At 31.3% G+C, this 25119-nt stretch overlaps 2 protein-coding genes and 1 pseudogene across 3 annotated transcripts; 2 read left to right on the forward strand and 1 right to left on the reverse strand.

The window, feature by feature from the left end:
- Positions 1-4000: 4000 nt before the first annotated feature.
- Positions 4001-5321, reverse strand: LOC120121188. Its single transcript, XM_039140611.1, has 3 exons — positions 5172-5321; positions 4816-4880; positions 4001-4607 (listed from the first exon to the last, which is right to left on the reverse strand). Exons 1-3 carry the CDS (start codon positions 5319-5321, stop codon positions 4001-4003), a joined length of 822 nt encoding a protein of 273 aa, XP_038996542.1.
- Positions 5322-8266: 2945 nt separating this feature from the next.
- LOC120121170 lies at positions 8267-15327 on the forward strand. Of its 2 annotated transcripts, none has more exons than XM_039140602.1 (14): positions 8267-8564; positions 9201-9259; positions 9422-9524; positions 9624-9733; positions 10016-10084; positions 10631-11224; positions 11829-12358; positions 12509-12573; positions 13048-13127; positions 13436-13546; positions 13753-13892; positions 13983-14111; positions 14573-14722; positions 14815-15327. In XM_039140602.1, exons 1-14 carry the CDS (start codon positions 8381-8383, stop codon positions 14951-14953), a joined length of 2463 nt encoding a protein of 820 aa, XP_038996533.1. In that variant the 5' UTR covers positions 8267-8380; the 3' UTR covers positions 14954-15327. The 2 variants fall into 2 exon arrangements, with proteins under 2 accessions (XP_038996533.1, XP_038996534.1); XM_039140603.1 differs by having other exon boundaries at positions 13436-13540; positions 14815-15324.
- A 4405-nt stretch (positions 15328-19732) lies between these two features.
- On the forward strand, positions 19733-25119 carry LOC120121171 (annotated as a pseudogene).

Consider the following 25119-nt stretch of genomic DNA (forward strand, 5'->3'; position numbering starts at 1 on the left):
AATTATTAAAAGTTATAAAATAATCATCTGATTATAATATGATATTTTATTGAGTCTCTCAATTATTAAAAGTTATAAAATAATCATTTGACTATTTATTATGTTCCAAACTTATTCTTTTCTGTTAAAATATTAACAACAGTTTAAATTGGAGGTTAATATGTTATATGAGATATTATAATTATTTGAGATTATAAGATCAATTTTTATCATATCTCAGATAACAAATTAACATTCAACTTAGGTTATCGTTAATGAAAAATGATGAATTTATAATATAATAAATAATTAGGTGATTATTTTATAATTTTTAATAGTCAGATGATTTAACAAAATAACATCATATAGTAAAAAGTTCATTTTGTAACTTTTGATAGTTAGAAACTCAATAAAGCAACACCCTATAATCAGGACCATTTTATACTATACCAAAAAAAATATTTATGAAATAAAATGGATTAAAAATGTTAAAAATTATATTATTTTTATATTGGGTAAACTATGCATTTAGTACCTAAACTATCAATTTTTTTCATTTTAGTACCTAAACTTTCATTTTATCAAAATCATATCTAACATTTAGTTTTTGTTTCAGTTAATACCCACCATTAAAATTTTAATGTGTTTAGTACCTAAACTATCAGTTTTGGTTCATTTCAATACTTAAACTTTCAAATTTTTAAAAAAATTAATGTTAAATTTTGAACAAAAGTACGAAAACGAAACAAAAAATAAGCTTTAAGTATGATTTTGAAAAAAATGAAAGTTTAGGTACTAAAACGGGCCAAAATTGATAGTTTAGGTACAAAACATGTAATTCACCCTTTTATTTTTTTAAAAAAATATACTTGATACTTATCAAAGATACGTATTTGTTTGAATATGAACCATACAATGATAATGGCATGTATGTATATACATTATCTTCAATCATTTAATGAATTTATGTTTAAAATATCATATTTAAATACTTAAAAAACGTATATTTAAATAATGTGTAATTTGAGAATATCATGATGAAATTCGTTAAATATTGAATTGTCAAATATATCTTTTGAACTTAATCAGACACGTATGAGTACGAGGATAATAACAATTATTGCTTCTAAAATACTCAAAATTCAATATTTAAATTTATCTTTTTGACCGTCATTCTTTTAAGTGCCTATTTTTTAAACATTTTAACCTAAACTGTCTTAAGTTTAACTACTAAATCTCACATCTTGTGGATATAATCACATACACTTTTCACAAGAGTAAGCTTCGTTGTTGTAAACTCATAATTAAAGGGTTGGTTAATGACTTTTGAGAAGAGTTGAACTATTTTTTAATAGTTGTTAATAGCTTCTACATATTATCATAATATTCAATTTAGTCACGAACATGAGCACAAACAATACTTTTTTATGAACAAGATACTTAAACGATTGTATTACGAACGATACTTTGATTTATTCGTGTTTACGTTATTAGATTTGTATTCATCAAATTTATAATATTTTGATGAAAGATATTGCTTTGATATTGAAACAAATTTAAAATAAGATCAAAAGTACAAGGATTAAAGTGAAATTTTATAAAAATATTATAATAAAATGACATGTTGAGTTTACAAAAGGAGCTCAAAATTCATAAAATGCTGATTTATGAAAATCTTTATTTTAGTGTTTTATATTTCTTTATATTTTTTTTTACTAAAATGCGAAAGTGAACATAAAATAAAGTCGTCGATTATTTTGTTAAAGTTATCTTAATCTATCGGTGAATTTATCAAAGTCACCTCCTCATATATTGACAATATTATCAGAACACCATCCCTAATTATTTTTTTTTCCAATATCTATTTTTCTTAATTTTATCTGACTTAAATATATTCATAATGTTTGAAAAATTATAAAAATATGATAAATCTAAAACACTCCTAAAAAATAACATTCTATGATACACTGAGATGATATTTTTATCTTTATAAATGATTATAGTCTATTTTTATATACCCTTAGTTATTACTTGTATATATAAGATATAAGATCAATCAAGTGGACCTGAATTGTTGTTATTATTTGAGAATCCGAATTTAAGCACCATAAATACCAAAAGTGTGAACGTTCAACGTCAATTGTTATTATTTTAGTACCTGACATGACTAATTAGAGTATTACTCTATAAACACACGCACGAATCGTATAATAATTATATTGTCCAAAGTAGTTGGACTACGATATTTTTAATTTTCATGATAAAATAATACAATAAAATTCAATCTATTAACAAATATTGCATACATATTTTAAAATAATACAAAAAATATTAAAGTGACGTGATCGGTTCATATTTTACTGTTCAATGGGAAAGATGATAGGGTTTTTTTGTATAGAGGAATTGGGTATTTTGGCTAAATAAAACTTCAAACAACTTAGGTTTATAGCCCAATTGTTTATAGCTCAATATGTTGATAAACTGAGAGCACAGTATAAAATAATATATGTTCAAAGATAAACTATCTATCTTTTGGCATTGATCGTTCACTCTCCTAACATCTATGGTGCTCGAATCTGGGTCCTTAAAGAATAATAAAAATTTCTCTACCACTGAGGTCTCTTGATCCGTGCTATTTTGTTTATTATTAACATCTATGATTGTTCATATGTAATCATGGACCACTAAGATAAATGTTATGCGTTAAATTAAAGTCATGTGAATCATTTAATATATTTAAAAGATCGATCGCAATATTTGATATCTTCAAACATTTCATCACTGCTATTCAGCTCTTACGCTATTTATCATTGTAGATTTGGTTGATTTGCATTGTCAACTATTTTTCATGAAAGAACAATGGAAGATAGAGTCTCCAACGTTTATGTTCGTGTTCGTTTATATTCGTGTTCGTTTATGTTCGTTTATTTATTAAATGAACGAACATGAACAAGCTATATTCCTTAATGAACGAACATGAACAAAAAAAATTTGTTCGTTTATGTTCGTTTATTTATTAAATGAACGAACATGAACATATCTCCGTTCGTGTGCGTTCGATTCATTTACGTCTACTTTAAAATTATTTGTAAATCCGTCATTGTATTCAAATTGAAATACTGTTATTAAACGGGAGTTTATACTCTGGAATGAATATTCTAAAAAAAATTAAACCAATCAAATTAAAAGACTAAAGATGACTCGGAAAATAGAAAACGAAAATTCTAACTCATCGGCCGACGGCAAAACTATACCGGAATCAAGTCTGGGCACGGGGAGAAATTAAATTTGACCAATTGCTACTAATAAGATTTATGATACGGCAAACGCAGCCCAATTTTGAACAACGATTTTCCTCTCGCCACGTCACCCTATTTTTAAAAGAGCCCACAAAAAAATAACTGAAGAGGATAAAAATATTAAAATTACAAAAATGCCCTCCATTTTCAGACATTAACTAATCATATCCCCCGTCTAAGCGAGTCACTCACGGACAAAAAACCATCAAAAAGAAAAAGCGACGCCAGCGCAGAAACCATCAGTTAAACTTTAAAAGTAAACTATGCATTTAGTACTTCATCTATTAGTTATAGTCTGTTTTAGTTTTTAAAGAGTTTAGTTTTTATTTTATTTTAGTATTCTATCGTTAAAAATTTATGTGTTTGGTACCTAAATTATCAATTGTAGTTCGTTTTAATACATAAATTTTCAAAAAATTTAAAACTTAACATCAATTTTTGATGGAATACTAAATGAAACGAAGACTAAAATTTTTAAAGACGGTACTAAAATGAAATAAAAATTAAACTCTATGAATGATTTTGATAAATAAAAGTTTAGATACTAAAAAAATTAAAACTAATAATTTAGATACTAAATACGGAATTTACCCAAACCTAAAACCCCTAAAAATCAAAATAAGAGCACAATTCATGCAAAATACGATAATTTCAACTAAGGCATATACAAAAGAGAAAATACAAAATCAAAACCCAGACCTTTTTGTTTTTTGTTCCCTCCTTCACATTAGGGACTTCAACGATCTTGCTTTAATGGGCTTTCTCATTCGTTTGTTGCCACTGTCCCCATTCTCGTCATCCTTCTCGTCGTCATCGACATAATCAAATTCTTTATTATCATCGATTTGTGAGGAATACGATTGCGCCGAATTGTTTTGGGAAGTGATGACGTTTCCGTTGTTTTCGACCTCTTTACGCTCAATTTGATTCTTGCTGATTCCCTCCTTTACTTTATCTTCGCCGCGTCTCTTTTTCCCCCACGACGGTCCAAACCCAGAATAATAGTAAAATTCATACGGCTTCGACGCTGATGACGAGCATTTCCTGGATGCTCGTGCTCGTACTTGACGGCTCACGGTCGGTTGATTGTTGTAATTCTCGACTTTCTTGCTGACATTAATATTATCCCCACTATCGCTGCTGTTGTAGCAAGATTTCAATAGACATGGCTCTTGGTTCGATTCATTATCCTCTTCTTCTTCTTCGCATCGGCTCTCGAACACAAATTGCTTGGCTGATTTAGTCTCGTTGTTATCGTTATTATCATCTATAACCATGCCTTCCACTTTCATCATTGCTTCCTCTTCACTCCCCACCATTGTAGCTACGCTGCGTTTTCAGTAATAACGCAACACTTTTCAAGTAACATAAACTGGGTTTTCACTTTCAATAACTCGCCAAGCCCATTCAAGGGCATCGACAAAATTTATTTGGATAATTATTCAACTATTTTTTTAAACAGACACCAAACCCTATTGCGATACCACGATGCAAATTGATAAAAAGGGGTCGAATTGAAGAACATGAAATAAATTACCTCTCAACAGCACCAATAGAATCGTCAATACTCCCATTTCCATTGAAGCTATCTTCACATTCGAACTGGGTTATTTCAAAAAAGGAAACCAGTAAATTACGTTAGAAAACAAATAAAACCGAATCACGAAATAATACGCGGAGACGATGAAGACCCTTTAGCCTAAATCGAGTATTTGGAAGAGAAAACACACACGATAATGAGGGATTTAGGGTTTTATTAAAACCCTAAATGAAGAAGCCTTAAAAGGAAGCATAGATGTAGACGAACGGAGGCAATGGTGAAGGAGGAGAAAGCAGATCTGCCATAGGAAACAAACGAGGAGAATAACGGCTAACGGGAGCAAGGAGTTTTACCTGGGGATGAAGATAAGAAGGGTACGGTTCTGGAGAGGAAGGAATCGCATCCCATGTCGACTGGTTCAGCCGGCAAACGTGAACACCGTCGGTCCTGGAACCCTGCGTGTATATCAGTGACGATAGCTTCTTGTTCTTTCGAATTCTCATGATCTTATTAGGGTATAGGATTTAAATACTGAGGAGTAAATAGAAAAGATAAATAAAATCAGCAAATGGTGGAGTAAGAGACAAGGAGAGAAAATGAATATAAAACGAAACTGAAGCCTAGAAAAGGAAAGAAAAACAAAATTATCGAAAAGGGAAGTGTTTATCTATCTCTTCTCAGCCGGTCGATTCTTCCTATGACGGCCATATCGTGGGTTTTATTGTATTTTGCAGATCTAAAAGCAGCCACTCTATAACAAGTTTTTGGGTAAATTATTTATTTAGTCACTCAAGTCGTAAAATTATTATTATTTTAAAATTATATATAATTTTATTTGTGATCATTCGTCATTAAAAAAATAATATTGATAATGATGTAGTATTTTTAAAACTATTTTTCAACACTATCATGATACTAATTTACATAAATATTACTGCTAATCTTTTAATGTGAGAAATTAAAATGTAATGTTATTTATGATTTAAATAATAATAATAATAATTAAATAATTACAATAAAATTAATTAATAGATAGGTGACCAAATAAAACGATCAATTTTTATTTGTTTTAATATTTAAATTTTCATTATTTTTTTCAAAACTATCAATAACGTTTAGTTTTTGTTTTATTTTAACATCTCGTATTTGGAAACTTAACACGTGCAGTATCTAAACTATCAAATTTTAAGTACTAAAAATTATAATTTGACAATAAACGCTCAATTATCATGTAATCATTAGTGTTCGAATCCGTAACCTCTAAAAACAACAATGATTTCTTGAGCCACTAAAGTAAATTGATTCGTGAAAAATATTTACCATATATTTTCAAGAAAACGGGTAATTTTTTTAATAAGACATTCAAATCAATAATCACACACAGACGTCCCTTCGTTAAGTTCCTTCCTCCACTAATATCTATGATTCATAAGATAGAGTTTACATTCTTTACTAATATGAAAAGACTTTATCGAAAGGTAATAATCGTTTACTAATTATATATATATATATATAAGATAACCTTGAAATAAAGAGTTCTGTTTATATAAATCTTTTATTTCATTTTTAATTTGTTAAATAATTGTTTATGGTGTAATTTTATTAAATATTTCACTTCATATTATTTTAATACTTAACTAGTGTTATGTACATTTAAATAGTACTTTAATATTTAATTTACTTTTATTAATATTGTATTTGTGACGTTTCTATCGTTGCACGACTGTTGGTTAAGAGTGAATGAGTTAAGAATTAATACTATTAATTTTATTATTTGATTTATAATGTATATCTTATCTTACAAAAATATATTTTAGTAGGTTAAATTTATGATCTAATTTTTTTTATCTTTATTTTACTATTTTTAGATTTTTTTTATAATTTATTTAATAAACCATCAGAAGCAATAAAAAAATAGAAGATTTTGAACATATTAAACTTTTAGCATTCGATTATTCATAAAACATATTTTAAAGAGTAATGATAAAATATAATTATTTATTCTCTAATTTATTTAATATACTAATTATATTAATAATATAATAAATATGAAGATGTTATAAGTTTTACATATTTTTATGAATTAATTTTCATGTAGATATTTTTACTTTAATATTAATTATTTTTAAAAAAAAAATCAAAAAGCAGTATAATAAATTTTACTTACAAATGATCTAATATTTCATCAACTAAAAATCTAATATTACATTTGTATCAAATATTTTATTTAAATGTAAGAAAGTCTCGAACTTAGCTTAATGGTTGGGTATTGAAATCCTCTCCTTAAAGACCTATGTTTGACCTACCACAATTTCATTTAATATTTTTCCTAAATTTTCCACCAATGTGTCATTACCTTATTGGAGTATTAATTTTCTAATAAAATATCGATTTTAATGACTAAAATAAATGTTTATTAAAGGTTAAGTGGTCACTGCTGTAGTTTACCCAGAAGTTAAATAACGAAAGTAATGGTCTAACAATAAAGTGAGATGACATGAGAAGGAAAGTGACTCAAACGCGCGTGAGAGGTGGGTGGCAAATACAAATAAGCTACATAACGAATAAATAATATATAATTTTCTGTATATTCTTACTTTTTTTTAACGTTTTATTGAAATATTTGTTTTTTTTTCGTTTGAATAAATTTAGGCGCATTTTATAAATAATGTTATTGAATTTAAATTACGGCGAAAGAATTATCATCCTATGTAAACAATTGTTTTTTTCAGTTTGTTCTTGTAATAGTTAATGTGTTATTTTTTCTGTCCCACTTAAATTATATTTTATTGATTTTTTTATTGATTTTTTAAATTTTGACTTATTGTTATTTAAAATTTATTATTGATAAAAATATGAAAATATATTAGAAATCTTTAATCAAGTAATTTTAAAATATGTATTTAATAAAATTTGTTTTTTAAAACATTTAGTTTTCAAAAATTATATTTTGAAATTATATTATTATTACAAACACAACTAATCAAACATATCGTATAATTAAGGTATCACATAAGATAAAAATGTGTTTAATTAACTATATTTTCTACAAAACAATGACGACTAAGCACATCGTTATCATATGTGAGTGACATATATAATATTTTTATAAATATTTTTTGGTGTCATTTATTTATTAATTATAAAAATTATTGCTTTTTTAACTAGGCATTGTGCTAGCAAGCAAATTTTTCCCTTCAAAATTAGTCTAATCTATGTTTGGTTATGGCCTCTTAAATTTGCTTTTTCCATGGTTCAAATACTTTCACCTTTCTTGATCAAATACCAAACAGTTCCTCCGAATGGGGTGGCGCGTTTTGACAGATTCCTCTTGTTCGAGCGTGGTCTTTCTTTCATCTCCTTTTGCTTAAATTGACTCGCACTGTGGTTGTAGTCAATAAGTTGGCATTAAAAAAACAATTTCCATTGAAATCTAAATTAGGGACTTTAGTGAACAGCTTCCAAACAGCTCCTTTGTACTTTTAATTCCTTTATTTTTAAGTAATCTCCTGGTTGCTATTATTATTTACGGGTTCACTGTAAGAATCGCCACAAAAAGAAAATGGCAGAAAATTCGATTCTTTGCTCCGTTTCTAGCTTGATCATAAGTCTTTTCACTCTCTTTTCTTGTTTATTTGGTCACTGTAATTCAATTGAGCAACTTGGTGACTATAACACCTTCACTATATCTAGCTTCAAATACCCAGAAACCCAGATCAGACCTTTTGATATGCGTTATATGCGAGGTACGTAAGACTAATTCTCGCGGTCTGTTTTTAATTAGCCATTTCGGGTCAATTACTTTGTTTTGTTTTTTTTCCTTAAAGATTTTGTTATAGACTGCTCTGACTAGTGGGTAGTTGTCAAAAGTTTTAACTTCAGCTTAAGCGATTGGATAGCTATTTCTGCTTATTGTTGTTAATTTCTATTTTAACATTCTTTGATTTTTTTAATCTTAATTGTCTATTGTAATGATGTAAGCAAAATATTAGAATTCTCAGTCAAATTTGATTGTTGGTTTAAGTTTTCTTTCTTTTAACTGAAGTGTTACGTCATATTTAATTGTAATTCTGCTGCAGTAGGACTAAGTTAAATTAGCTATAGAGACAATGATTTAGAACTATCAAGTTTGATGGTGTTCCTTTCTGCCATGATGGTTATTAGATTGGTTTCCTTTGATGGAAGGCTAGGAAATATTATTCCTTGCAACTTGTATGCAAGAGAGAAAAAAAAGTTAAATGTTTTTTGTTTTTTCAGTCAAATCTGTTGGGAATTAGAAAATGGGATTGATTCAAGACTATGTTGATGAATCAGATAGTATTACTTTTTGAGTTACTTTACTGTGTAACGTCTCATTGGATTTACAATTTGCCTTGTCACAGTTGATTTACCCCCATGGTTCTCCTCTATGTCAATAGCATTGAAGTCAAGTGTCAACCTCGTAAGTATGCTTGTCCAATATGATTAGGTTTTTAGTTTAATTAGTAATGTTGAATTTCTTCTGTTTGTTCATACTACGTTTCTACTCTTTTATTGATGCAAATGGTTAAAAAAATATCAACTCCTGCTTATTTCTTTTGCTTATGCTTCGAACTGCTTGCAGGATATTAGAAGTGTTGAAAAAGTTCCTAAAAGCGTGCTGCCGATGATATGTTTCAGAGAAGGCAGCCTCCCATTGCCAGATGTCTCAAACACTTCATTAAAAGGTATCTTGCAAACAAACATAAAATATTATTTTCTTCTATAACTACTAACTTCATCAACCTGAATGACTAGATGTTTAAAGAGATTTTCTTATCTTGTAGAACTAGCTTCACTATCTAACAGCTCTTTTGAAGGAGCACAAATACTTCAAAATTCAGAGCAGTGTTATCCTGTACCTAGAAGTATGACCATGAAGTTGACGACTGAGCAGGTTTGCTATCATTATCAAATATATTTTATGCCGCAGAGATGCCATCCTTACATTCTTAGATACATTGGATATTTGTGTAATTTGTTTAACCGAATCCTTATGCAAATATTGCACTACATCATCCATTTGTCATATTTCTACACACAATCAGGGGTGTGAGATGTTTGGGGTAAAAGTGTTCAGTTTGGCACATGGATTATTCCAAGACTTCCTCATTTATTCTTTTATATGATTTTAAGAAACTCAGCCGTTGGCGTTATAACTTTAAAATATGTGTTTCAGATATCTGCCACTGTTCTGTATTTTGGTCTTTTCAATGGTGTTGGGCCTACAAGAACACAGTCGAAGATGGTAAGAATACTAGCTCCACTATTTTGCACCTTACGACTTGCTTCATTGTCTGTAGTGCTTCTATGTCATTCTTGTCTGTATCATGTGGTTAAGCATCTTATTGGCTGATCATATATACCTGTGTTGTTTAATTCACTTCAGAGGAAAATAAATGTGTTTTCTTTACTTGTGGAAGATGCTTATAAAATCCTAAAGAACCACATATAGAACTTTGTTGATAGATGGATATTCTAATGGTAATATATGCATGACAGAAACTTGTTAGATGGTTATAAGGAAATATCCAGACTTGTTTGTGATGCCATATTACATGTCTTCTCTTCCAAAAGAATCTTTGCTTGTATTTAAGTTTGATGGAATAGAAATCTTGTGCTGAACCCTCAAATTCTTGTTTGGCGATGTTAGCTTTTGCTCCTATTTATTTCATTCTGGTTATATTTTCTTGTTCTTTCATGCCAGTTTATCCTCTTCGAGAAGAGGCTTTTGTAAATTTGTTGCATACATTCCACTAGAAACTGACTTAACAGCTACTGCTCTGGCTTGTAGATTGTACGAGGTCCTTCTTACTCCTTTGCGGCCAATATCACCGTGGAAGGATGTGCAACCTCAACAATGCTGGGGCAATATTGCAACCAAACTGTTGAGCAGCTTTCATGTGGCCTATCTCGCAATAATTCTGGAAATGGTTCTGCATCTGGGTTCTTCAATCAAAGCATGGTTTCTTGCAGGAACAATTTTGAGACCTCCTGCCTTCGAGATGAAGAAATAATGATATACACCTTAGAGATTCTGCGAATAGCTGAATTCTTAACCATTTCAGCTGAAAATGTAAGGTTAAGACCTTTAAGTAGCACTGGGAATGTTAGCGGAATTGACTTGATATGCTATGCTCGCTATGGTGCAATGCCTTCAGCTACTGTACATGATTATTCTGGTAACTTAAATAAATCTCCGTTGGTCGTTAACTCACCAAAGGTTGGTCAGTGGTATATTTCTATTCTAGCCCTTAATCTCTCGAAGGTAATTGGTGGGTCTCTAAGTAATGTCTCAAAAGTGTGCTATTCCCTTGAACTACAAGAGCTTGAATGTCCAATGGGGAAGGCTGGACCAAACTGTTTATTTGAAAGATACATGCTTCAGGTGAGCATTTTCAAGAAATGTGTTATGTGTGCTTGCTATTCACTTGCTTCTTTATAAGTTTTGTTGATTCACTTTATTTTTTCATTTGTTTTAGCTTTATACTCTGATGCTTTTCTGTGAAATTCTGTAAATTGAATAATATCATTAAAATCTTTGATGATAAAGTAGATATCAGGTTTGAAGGAAAAAGAAAGAGAGAGAAACGATTTACTTGCTTGTTACATACACAAAACTAAAGATAAGAAGATGACATTGTGAATTTCAATCGTGGGTGATTGGACATCATATCTTGACAATCTGATATCATGGACTGAAAGGGTGAAACTTCACCAACAAATTTATGGCCTTAAATATTGAGGATTGTTAGAAGTACTCATTTTAAGCAAAGAGGGGCCAAATTTTGGTTGTGTAATTTTGCCATCTAAGTGTTTACTTAGGCATTGAGCAATGGGATGCATCCAGTGATTCCTGATTTCCATTTTAGTTTTATTATTATTATTAATTAGATTTATGAACAGTTTTATTCCTCGACTATCTTTTCTTTCCGTCAATGCTCAAAGAAACTCATTTGCAGGAGTAAGTTATTGACAATGGTTGTTTGCAGACGGTTCTCAGGAAAGAATCCACCCCTTTCGAATCGTATTTTTTGCCATATGGTGAGAAGGTGATGTCGGATGCTGCCAATTTTCTTCTTGAGCCCCTTTTAAGCAACTACTCATTTGGAGGAGTAGATACCTGGACTTATTTTATTCTGGATATTCCTCGTGGTGCGGCGGGTGGAAATCTCCATATTCGCCTGATGTCAGATAGAAAGATAAATTATGAAGTATATGTTAGAAACGGTGGATTGCCGTCACTTGTTGACTGGGACTTTTATTATGTAAACAAGTCAAGCAGCAGTCATGGCTCCATGTTTTTTGTATTGTACAGTTCAAGTGAGGAAAAGGTCGATTTTTACATCTTGTACATTAAGGAAGGAATCTGGAATATTGCATTAAGACATTTAAACAACACTAGTGGCACTTCCAACGGGCAGACTACTATGTCTATTTCGCTTGAAAGATGCCCGAAAAGGTGCTCCTATCATGGTGATTGCAGATCTGCTCTTGATGCAAGTGGATTAACATCATATAGGTATTAGCCATCTCTGTATTTTTAGACTTTTTATTATTAAAAATATTTTATTTATTAGATTTAATTGCATCTGATTCCTTGTTTAAGGACACAATGAATGTCTGAAGTGCATTCTTCATTTCCTTGTAACTGTACTATTCTGTTTCTCAGCTTTTGTGCTTGTGATCGGAATCATGGAGGCTTTGATTGTAGCATTGAGATTGTATCACGTCAAGGTAAATTCTTTTTGGGATTGAATGCAAAAATATGACTGACATCCCTCTCATTACCTTTCAATTCATCAACATTATTGTTTATGGTTCCAAAGTAGCTATTTTTAATCCTTCTTTCCGGGAAATGATAGATTCAGAAAAATATTTAGATCATATGTCTACTTAACTCAAGTTTATTTATTTTTATTTATTTTATTGTTTTTCTGTGGGGGTTGTGGAGGTGAAAGATTGGCAAAGCTTGTAATGATTGGCTCAGTCTGGTCAATTCCAACTAAAATTTATGATCAGACACTATAGCTTTCGAGCCCTTAGTCAAGTGCATCAAAAAGCTGCATATGCTTTTTGATGGGTCTTGTATTAGCTTAGGAAAAGGTTTATTAGTACTTTTTTTTGCATTTGAAATGAATCCCAGGGGTTGGTATTAGGTAATGCTATTAAATAAAATTTAGCCAATCATGAACTTGGAAACTGATGCAGGACATCTTTGGCAATCAATTGCTCTAATAGCGTCAAATGGTGCAGCTGTGCTTCCTGCTTTTTGGGCTCTCAGGCAGAAGGTAAAGATCCATATATGAACCTGCATTTGCATTTGATTTAGAGTTCTGAAAAATATCGATCAACATTTTTTAATGAATCATTAGAACAGTTCAAAGGCACACATAACGATTAATTGGAAGGGTATTAATATGCCGGAAAAGTTCTGACATGGTTACAGTATTTTGGAGATAATTGATATCAACCAACTCTTGAGTAAAGGAACATTAAGCATTGGAATTGAACTGATTCTAATCGCCCAACATGAACTTGCTAATTCATTCTTTGATAGTCGTTATTTAGAAAAAAAAACTTAGTTGCTTTTATGCAGGCTTTTGCAGAATGGGTGATCTACACAGCTAGTGGGATTACTAGTGGATTATATCATGCATGTGATGTGGGCACCTGGTGTGCATTATCCTTTGGTGTCTTACAGGTATATGTTGGTATTTCATCCCCCCCTAAGATGGATGATATTATCATGACAAACGTTGAAAAAGCATATGATAAGTATGCTATCAAAAACACAAATCCAACTTATATATAAACCTGTGGGCATATTGCATATCGTTGCTACTAAATTATCTATCATATTTTCAATTAATTGTTTTGAGCTAATACTGAATTGCAAATTGTGAAATGTTTCAGTTTTTTGACTTTTGGCTCTCATTCTTGGCTGTGGTGAGCACCTTTGTTTACCTTACCACAATTGGTGAAGTTTATAAAAGGGCAATCCACACGGTGGTGACTATCCTTACTGCCCTGATGGCCATAACCAAGGCAACAAGGTATATGGATCTCATTGCATTTGTATTATCTTAAATAACGACCCTGTTCTAACAGATAAGGCAGGTGTTTGACCAAGCTAAGTTGTGCAGGTCATCAAATATTATTCTAGTCATGGCAATTGGGGCACTAGCTCTTCTTGTTGGGTGGTTGATAGAGTTCTCTACCAAGTATAGGTCGCTTTCATTTTCAATGGATTTGTGTTTAAATACACTCGAGAGGTGAGATTCTCTTCTTTACCATCGTGCAGTTCATGCATATTGTTTTTTTCGGTTCCTGATATAAATATAACACATACTTGAGATTTCATGCACTAGCACACTGTCGGCCTTTAGTTATTAGTAATTTATACTGAGAGGGTTGAAACTTATGGTTCTTTACAATTTTGAACTTTTTTGCTTACTACGCTTTGAACATTGGTGTTGCTTTGATTTATTATCTGACGTTTCAAGTCTAAGATTTTCTCCTGAAACTGGAAACCATGCTTGTCGTTAGAGAAGTTTATTCCCAAAAGAAACATCACCGTATAATCAGAAATGTTATAGTCGAAGACAGTGCACTAGTGTTTACTGGATGAACTATTGAACTTTCTCTTTCAAGAAAGAACACATTAGTGTTTACCGGATGCCCTACTTAACTTTCTATTCTAAGAAACTCGAGTACCCTCTTTTTCTAACCACAGGTGGCGGATCAGAGAATGGATGAATAATCTAGTAAAAACTATAATGAAACGATTTCGATGGGGCTTTTTGCTTGCTGGTTTTATAGCACTGGTCATGGCAGCAACAAGCAGGAATATCGAAAACAGTCAAAACTACTGGATTTGGCACAGGTTTGGATTTTTCCAGCCTTTTTGTTTTATAATATCATCCCAATCTCTATCTATTTATATATATTGTATTTGATTGTAAAACTTTGATGCAGTGTTTGGCATGTCACCATATACACATCCTCTTTCTTCTTCCTCTGTTCAAAAGTAAATACCATAAACAGTGGGAATGAAAGACCGAATGATGGAAACTATCGGTTAACTCACCAAGCTTCTCTCTCAAGAGGTTCATAGGAAGAGGGAAGACTTGTCATAGAGAATTAAAGTTGAAATAACAAGGAAAAAAAGTTACTGTCAAGACATGCAAGGAAAATTTCCATATGCATCAGTGATTTGTAAAACCAAATAAAGACTTAATTTTCAATAGCTTTCCTGTAAAATTTGGCCGTTCATCTCCTTTTTCTGGTGTCTGTTTTCCTTTTGTAAATACACGTATAAACATATATATGATTGTATACCAATAGGTAGGGGAGAGAACTGAGGCAGGATAAAAAGGCGAGCCTGAATCCTTTTAGCCTTTAGGGCTAGCAGAGTAGAAAGTGAGGACATAGATGCAGGTGTTCTTTGCTTCATGTAGCTATTTTTAAGATTTGATATTCAGCAAATTTATATATATTTTTTATATTAGGGTTATGTCAGCCTGTTTGTATAAAAAATGTTGCAGTTTCCCCCATAATGTAATAGCAATAAATATTTGATAGTTTTCAAATTTTTTTCATCTTTTTACTAATATTATCATGCATGCCATTATTTGTCTGACTCATACATTAGAAATCGAACCAAAAAAAAATTAACCGATTTGATGATTGTGCGTGTTGTGTTTATTTTTTTAGTGCGAGGTAATCATGAAAAAGTATTTGTTCATATTTTTTTTAACTATTGACAACGTATATTTACCTTGCAGACATAACCTGCTCGAATCGGTCCATGTTGATATTCATTTTGTTAAAATGAATATTTCTTGTAACCGTATAACGTGAAGAAGTTCAAAGTAGCAAATGTATTAAATTTCATAACCAGAAAAGAGATTGAGGAATAATGAATCCGATCACAAGGGGCATATCAAGGGATAAATTTAAGAGAGGCGGGTGGAAGTAATCGTTCTCCTAAAAATTTTAAATTAATATATATTTTAAATATTTTTTGTATTTTTAATTGACAATTTATTTTCCGGCCCCTAAAATTTTAGAAGTTTACACTTTCTAAAATTTTAAAAATTTACCCCTCAAAATAGAATCATGCATCATTGGGACATCAGACCGGGTGAGAGGAAGGATTTAGTTAACTATTTAATTGTTAACAGAAATGATTTCATTGTAAGGGTTGATAATCCTGACAAATATGATTTAGGAGCTTTTCCCCCCCTGTATATCCTTGAGTTTTGATTCCATTGCGGTGTTTGTCTCAGATGTTGAAGTCAATTGATGTTTTAAGGCACTATTGTTTAACTCCTTGCATGCAGATAAGTTGAGATTCATATGTTTCGGAATGTTAAGGTTGATGAAGAACTTGTTGATGATTGCTCAGCTGATGATGTCTTGTCTTTTATGAATGGAGACAGCGTAACCCACTAGCCTCAATGATTAATAGGAATGTTGCTATTTTTAAGTCCTAAGTTCGAGCAATTATGTTTGGTCACGAGTTTTTAGTTAAATTGATGAGCCATGGCTGGTTGGGTTTCAAAAATCGATAAGGGTATGTTTGAGTTTAGAAATTGAATTATGGGGCCTTCACGTAGGACTCACCCATGCTTAAAATTTAGTAGGAAAAGAAATAGAAATAGCTAACCTAGATATCCTAAAGCGAATACAATGTGAAAGAAACACAATATTTATTACCTCCTACTGGAATATATATTCGACATTCTGAGAAGAAATTAAAACGTTAAGTGAGATATATTTCGCGTGAAACTAACAATTTGGCTGATAGCTTGATCAAGAAGGTAAAGAAAATTGCTAGAAATATTCAGATTTTCAATAACCCTCTATCAGAAATACTATCACTACTTTAAGGCGATAGAATCACATATACCTAATGTATTTAGTTGGATAAGTTCTCTTCTATAAAAAAAGAGTAAAATACCAACAACTATTACTACCATAATTTTTATTCAATAAAAATATTATATTTATGTAAAAATTAACATACTAAATCCTCGTGATATATAAATATTGATACATCACTATTAATATCTCTTCTTCTTGTGCTTTGTGTTGTATTATGATGGTATGGGGTCAAATTATGGGGTCATATAGGGGTGTTCAAATAACCGAACTAATTCGGTTAATCGGCTAATTCGGTTTGGTTACCGAATTAGTTCGGTCGGTTAACGGTTAAGAAAATTTTTAGAATTCGGTTAACGGTTAATTCGGTTCGAATTCGGTTAATTAACCGAATTAACCGAAATTAAATTTTAAATTTTAAATATATTATATATAACATATGGGCTCAACCCAAATCATTTAAAACCCAATTAATAATTTAAGATCCAATAACTTTTAAACTTAAATCAATATTAATTAATTAAAAAATTATATAAATTTTTTATTTTATAATTATATATTATTTAAATTATTTGTAAACTGTTTTTTAATTAAAAAATATTAAATATATTATATATAACATATGGGCTAAGCCCAAACCATTTAAAATCCAATTAATAATTTAAGATCCAATAACTTTTAAACTTAAATCAATATTAATTAATTAAAAAATTTATCTAAAATTTTTATTTTATATTTATATATTATTTAAATTAATTATAAACTTTTTTTGAATTAAAAAATATTTATTTTTTATATAAATTAAAAAAAATTAAAAAAATTCGGTTAATTCGAAATTAACCGAATTAAACGAAATTTATTCGGTTCGGTTAATATGTTCGAAAAAAAATTCAGTTCGGTTAACGGTTAAAGAAAAAAAAGTTTGATTAATTCGATTATGGTTAATTCGGTTCGATCGACCACCGTTTTAACCGAATGAATACCCCTAGGTCATATAATACAATCTTATGGCGTTAACATACAAATTGTATACCCTATCTACATGGTGGTATCCCTCTTCCATGCTCGGAAGGGGTTCACACGTGTCATTTCCGCGCGTGTGATCCAACTATTATAAACTATGCATGTGTGAACGCCGACAAATGACTGGTGTCCATATGGGCAGAGTAGATCTACATGACGAGTTTCTTAAAAATTTAAAATTATTATATATTTTATTTTTTATATTTTTATTAAAAATGTATTTTCGATTCTCTAAATTTATATAAATTTAAATTTATTTCTAAAATTTTATAAATTAAAATTTATCCCCATTTCATACCTTGAGCTCAGATCCATCTTTATCAACACGTGTCTGACTTGGAATGGTTGGGAATGGGATTCCACCAATAGTAGTAATAATTTATTGTCATGTCTTATCTGTACGGTCTCTACGGAATCTTTTAACCAACCTAGGCGGTAGCCGGTAACCTTTGAAGTTCAATTAGATATTGTCCCACGCGTTTGCCCCTTTTCAACTACTCTCACCGCTAACATGGAAAAGGAACCATTCCCTTGTTTGTGCCCTCCAATTTCACTTTCCTTTTTCCTTTTTTTTAAATTTTTTTACGAATGGAACAAAATATGAAATTCTCTTAATGTAATTAGAGATTTAAATTTGTAACGTTTATAAATAGAGTAAATTAAGTTAAGAGTATCATCTCATATTAAACATCTATAATATTTAATATAAATTAATCGATTAACATATAAAACACCAATGATTATAACTATAAAAATTATATTAATTTAACATAGATAACGCACATAATGTATAATTTTCTGATTATATTCTAATCTCTATTATAATCTTCGAGGTAATTAATCATATATTAATAAAAAGGTTAACTATATGATTGATCATCACGAGTTAACAAATTAAGTGACGTGATAATTAAATATTTTAGTATAATTATATATTTGATCTATATTATTTACATATTATCTCAATTTAGTTGCACTTTTACTAAATTAAAATAAAATTATTCCTCCAACTGAATGATAACGTATGTCTTATTGAAGGAAAACAAAGTAAATTAAGGTTAAAGGGATTCAATCACTTGGGAAACCAATCATATACCAACCATTGATCCAAATCAATACTTGATATAAAATAAACAAAATGATGTGTATATTTTGTATCTTAGTATATATACTTAACTTAAATTCATAATATTATATATATATTAACTTTAACAAATATTTTTTATATTAAATTATTAAATATATTTTATTATTAAATTAATTTTGATTTTTTTTTTAATTTTAAAATATTAAAAATATTTTATAATTAAGATAAGATTAAAAATATTTAATAATTTAACTAACAATTAGTAAATTAACATAAAATATATACTTTGAAAAGTTTTAATAATAATAAAATATATTTTTAAAAGATTAGATAAAAATAATATATATATATTTAAATAAAAAATATTTTTAAATTAAGTTAATGTAAAAATATTTTTTAAAATTAATATATATAAAATATTATGAATTTAAGTTAATTATTTACACAGTAAATTGTGTTTTGTATATTAAACATTGGTTTTGGTTCAATGGATAGATTACATATTTAGTTTCTATGTTCAAATCCATGTGTCATATTTCAGTTAAAGAATAAAATTTATTTTAATTTATTAAAAATATAAGTAAATTAGAAGAATATATACATAACACTAAATAAAATAGTTAATTATCACGTTATCTAATCAATTAACGTCGACGATAACATCTTAATTTGTACAATAATTTTGCTCTACATTGTGTACCAAAAATGGTAGCGCGTGTAATGCACGATTGGACAAGAGTGTGAGCAACACATGAAAATAGTACAAAGGAATTCCCACTAGGTGTTAATTTCATGTCCGGACCACAGGATAGGACGAAAACCCACCCAAAGTTTAAAAGCAAATAAATAAAGGTGATATTTTCCCCTCCCTCCCTTCCTGCTTCCGTCTTGTGTACCTTGTATCTGTTTTTCTTTTCTTCTTCTTTAATTCTCTGAATTAGTAGTAAAGGAACAGAAAAACCCCAAGAACATTTCTATATCTGTTTTCTTTATGGTGTTTCTTTCCAAAAATGGAAATAACTCTTGGGTTATTGATAGTAATTTTTACAGTAGTTATGAGTGCTGGGTTGAGTTCAGCTGGGGACATAATTCATCAGGACAACGTTGCTCCAAAAAGACCTGGCTGTGCTAATAACTTTGTTCTGGTATTCCTTCACCATCTTAACTTTCCTTTTTTTTTTACTTGTTTTTCTTCTTTCTTGTCTGATTGGCTGGTGAGAAAATGGAGTGGCGATGAAGAATCTAGTTTTTTCCTCTTGATTTTAGTTTATGTTTTATCAAATTTTATAACTAGTTATTTTTTTTGGATTTATTTACTTCAAATTATGACTATGTCTTTTAGTTTTAAATCCGACAAGTAGAGGGACTAAATTTCAAAAGTCCGAGTATAAGGAGTGGAGACAAAATTAAATCTTTTAATTTTTCTTATTTGGTTATTGAGGCTGGGAGGAAATAATTTTACTTCATTGTTTTTCATGCATTGAAAGGAAATCTTGTTTAAACTAAGCTAAGTAGTGATTTTGACATAATTGAGTAGGCGTGTTAGTTTGAATTTGGTGTGAATGTTAGATACGGGTACCTTTAATTTTAAAAGTCTTTTCATGTATTTGGAGGGTCATTATGGAAGGTCCTTGAAGGGTCGTATATCCCCAAATACAATGGATATGGGAGTTAATCACATATAATTAAAGAAAAAAAAACAAGAGACAAAATAAAGAGTCTAAAGTATATACTCCATAATTCATTTTCTTCTTCACTTCACTCTAAAGTTAGAAAGGCGGCTTTTGTTTATTCATATCTCTTTTCACGGTTTAATCATATTCTTTGGTATATTGTTTTCAAAATTATGAATATGGACTTAGCATATTAGATTTGATACAATATGTTTTATAGGTAAAAGTCCCAATCTGGATTGATGGTATAGAAAACAATGAGTATGTTGGTGTTGGTGCTCGTTTTGGACCTACTTTGGAATCGAAGGAGAAACATGCAAATCATATTAGGCTTGCTCTTGCAGACCCTCCTGACTGTTGCAGCAAACCTAGGAATCAGGTTTTCGAAATTTGATCTTTTTACAATGTCCATCCAGTTTGGCTACTTGATTTATTCTTTCTGACATGTGCATGTGATTTCATCTGATCGATTTTCACTTGTTCTTTTACTCCATAATGTTGAATTATCTTGTCTGTTGGTAGCTTACAGGGGAGGTCATTCTGGTGCATCGAGGTAACTGTAGTTTCACAGTGAAGACAAATGTTGCTGAAGAAGCTGGTGCTTCTGCTATCCTCATAATAAACAACCAAACAGGTATCTCATGTCCTTTTACCACTTATGCGACTTTATGAGTTTGACCATCTTGATGGCATCGTGGAGTTAAAATTACCGCACATCCAATACATGTAGGCATTGCCTTGATGGATAGATCTTCATTTTATAGTAGATATTTTGTTGCTGAACCAGAGAAAAAGAAGATATTCTGTGCAGAATACATGATAAAATTATTGCTTCAAGTTGGAAGTTTGAAGAAATTTTGTGGACATATTTTTGTCTATGGTATCTTTACATTTTGCAACTATAGCCACATCATGAAACATGTCAAATGTCAATTCTACTGCAACTGTGATCGGAAATTACTCATATGATTGCCCTTTTTTGGTGATATGTTTGTAAATATCAATCATTTTATCCATCCTATGTTCCATGTAGCTGTTTTGATATCATTTTTGATATCGGAACATTATGGCTGTGGAAGTTTTGGATCTTTCAGTTGATTTTTTTTCTGTTTACTGATTTGGAGTTGGGGGTTTCGGATGGTCTCTGTCGACAGTCGAGCAAGAAGAGGCAGAAAGGCGGAAGCTGCTTTTTGTACTCTTTCGTGTGGAAGCTCAGGGCTTTTGTTTTTGAATTTGGCTTCTTTGGATTGAGCCAGCTGTGATATTCGGCCTCTGTTTTAGTTGTTTTGTTTTTGTGTTGGTTTCCAGGCTATGTTTAGGTGTTAAGACTGGTCAGTCCTTTTATTGACGGTTGTTGTAGCTAAGATGGTTTTCGCTGTGTTACTGTTGTTGTGTAGGGTTGTTTTCGGTGGTTTCTGGTTGTTTGTTTATGTAGGGGGTGGCGATCTGGTTGTATCTTTTGGTTAATGAAATCTTAAGGCACTCTTTTCCTCCTTCCGCTACAAGCTCCTTTAATCAAGAAGGAGGTTTTTAACGAGACTTTCAATTCCTATAAAAAAAAGATGGGAAATGTTATATTAAAATTGATAGAATTTATTATAGTTACCAATTACAATTATAAGCAGTTATGAGCATCCCAAAACCTATTTGCTTTCTAAATACTGAACCAGTTAATCTTGTTCTACAGAACTCTTCAAGATGGTTTGTGAATCAGATGCTGATGTAAATATAAAAATACCAGCTGTCATGCTTCCTCAGGATGCTGGTTCCAATTTGGAAAAATATATAAATAATAGCACAAAGGGTATGCCTTTCTTTCTTCCCCATTACCGTCCCCTTGATTCTTCGGTAAAAATGATACTCTCTTCTACTCTTTTTCCTTACTTGGTAATACCTCATATGGAATTACGTCGGGATTGAATTATAAATTGTCTGCACTTTTCATCTTTATGTAGTTTCTGTTGCGCTTTACTCCCCAAAGCGTCCAGCAGTTGATATTGCTGAAGTCTTTTTGTGGCTAATGGCGGTTGGTACCATTTTGCTTGCTTCTTATTGGTCTGCATGGACTGCAAGAGAAATTGCTATTGAGCAAGATAAGCTACTAAAGGTTTGTTTTAAAAGCAATTTTTCATGCACTCTTTGTTAAATTCAATACTATTCGTTCTTTCGCTCGATGATGTGCCGAGTGATTTTGTGCAGGATGCATCGGAAGAATTTCTACAAGTGGGAAGTGTTGGTTCAAGTGGTTTTGTTGACATAAATACAATGTCAGCAATTCTCTTCGTTGTGTTTGCTTCATGTTTCTTGGTCATGCTTTATAAGCTTATGTCATTCTGGTTTGTTGAGGTCCTGGTGGTTCTGTTTTGCATCGGTGGAGTAGAGGTGTGCTTTTCCCTATACATTTGTATGCTTAGTTCAGTGTTGCTTATTTCCGCTTTGTCTTTTTGGTAGTTGAAAAGTTAGCAAAATCTTCTCAATATCGTATCCAAAAAATATGTTACCAACTAAAAAGTTTCATGTTGGTCAACGTAATTCGTTAATGTTAAAGACGGAACCTTTACTGTCTGTGCAATTCTTTTTGTTCTTCCAGGGTCTGCAAATCTGCTTGGTGACTTTGTTATCAAGGTATGCATTCCCCCACCCCTCCCAGGACTCTTTTTTCCATGTTTACCGATGTCTCTTTAAGAAATACATGGAAAAAGGAAGTCAGCAGCTCAATCTTTGATACTGACAGCTGAATATATATAGTTTCAGGTGTTTTCAAGGCTTCACAGAATCATTTATTAAAGTACCCTTCTTTGGAGCTGTTTCGCATCTGACGCTAGCTGTTTGTCCCTTATGCATCACATTCGCTGTTGTTTGGGCAGTGTATCGACGAATTTCCTTTGCCTGGATAGGTCAAGATATTCTTGTGAGACAACTTTTCTAGTATTCTTATCTTCGTATGTTTACAGTACCTTGTATTGTATCTGATATATCCATTTGCATATAGTACATTCCTTTTCATTAAGAATCAATATGCTTGGAAACTAGTTTGTTTGGCACTCTTATCACGGTGGGTTTCTGATATTTAATCCTCCTTTCTTTCCCTCTCAATCAGGGTATTGCACTTATAATCACGGTCCTTCAGATTGTTCGTGTTCCAAATCTCAAGGTTTGTACCTCGGTTTTGCTATTGTGTGTCTTGTATCTTCTCCATGTTTATTCACACTAGAATAATTGCAATGTCTTGATAAGTTATTTATGCTCTTTGGTGTTGATTTTTCTTATTGAATCAGGTTGGAACGATTCTTCTCGGCTGCGCTTTCTTTTATGATATCTTCTGGGTGTTCGCTTCCAAACGGTTGTTTCATGAGAGCGTGATGATAGTGGTAAGTAATTACAAGCATTATTTCTTCAGCCCAAAATTCTGATAATGGTTGATATTCTTTCTGTATACCTGTTAGGCCATATAGGGAACAACCTTATGTTATTATTTTTCTGATATGTTAGGTAGCTCGTGGTGATAGGAGTGGTGAGGATGGCATACCGTTGCTTCTAAAAATTCCACGTATGTTTGATCCTTGGGGTGGTTACAGTGTTATCGGATTCGGAGACATAATCTTACCTGGACTGCTTGTGGCGTTTTCACTAAGGTTTGAACGTTTGAGCCATATGTTTTTTGTTTGTTTTCATAGTAATCCGATATGTTCGTCCAAACGTTAAATTAGATTTGTTCCTAATGAAGAATTTTTTTTCGATGTTTTGTTTGCTCATTCACCGATGGTTTTGATGATTTTTGCAGATACGATTGGCTGGCAAATAAGAATCTCCGAACAGGCTACTTTGTGGGCAATGACCGCCTATGGTTTAGGTATCGAGAAATAAGAACGAACCTTAAAAAGCGCTTTAATGGCTACTTCTGACTCGTAAACTACTTAAAACTTCATTCCACAGGTCTTTTGGTCACGTATGTGGCCTTGAACATGATGGACGGACACGGCCAACCAGCATTGCTTTACATCGTTCCGTTCACACTCGGTAAGCAGCTATGAGATTAAGAACATCGTGCACCTGATTTCTCTTACTATGAATGGCTTGTTTGGGACCTCAGGGACCTTTATTGCACTGGGAAAAAAGAGAGGCGATCTTGGGACTCTGTGGACTAGAGGAGAACCGGAACGGCCTTGTCCGCATGTGCAACTTCAGCCCTTGCAACAAAAAGATCAATAATGGTAACGAGCCATGAGAAATAAGTGTCCCCAAATGTGTGCCAATTTCAGTTTCTGGTAGAGAAGCAATTGAAAAGGCCTTTTTCAACCCTATAGGTTGTAGAGAAGAAGCATGTAATGTTTGCTTTCTAGTTATTTCATCGCCATTAGAACCTGACCCTAAGTACTTCTAAACCAGTTCAAGTAATCAAGGATAAGCACTACGCGATCATTGAAGTGGAACATCTGGGCAGTCTATTACAACAAAACTAAGCTGATTTTAGGTGCCTAAACATGTATATTAAGGACTAGTATACTGGTCCCGACAGAGCAGAATGTTGCTTGTTTTCTTGCAGCTTTAGCTTGTGAAAGGCATGCACGAATCAACATACCTTAATAGTTAAAGAAACTGTTTTTGTTTTTA

Source organism: Hibiscus syriacus, unplaced genomic scaffold (genome assembly GCF_006381635.1).
Source record: "Hibiscus syriacus cultivar Baekdansim isolate YM2019G1 unplaced genomic scaffold, ASM638163v2 tig00110361_pilon, whole genome shotgun sequence".
NCBI classification, from domain to species: Eukaryota; Viridiplantae; Streptophyta; class Magnoliopsida; order Malvales; family Malvaceae; genus Hibiscus; species Hibiscus syriacus.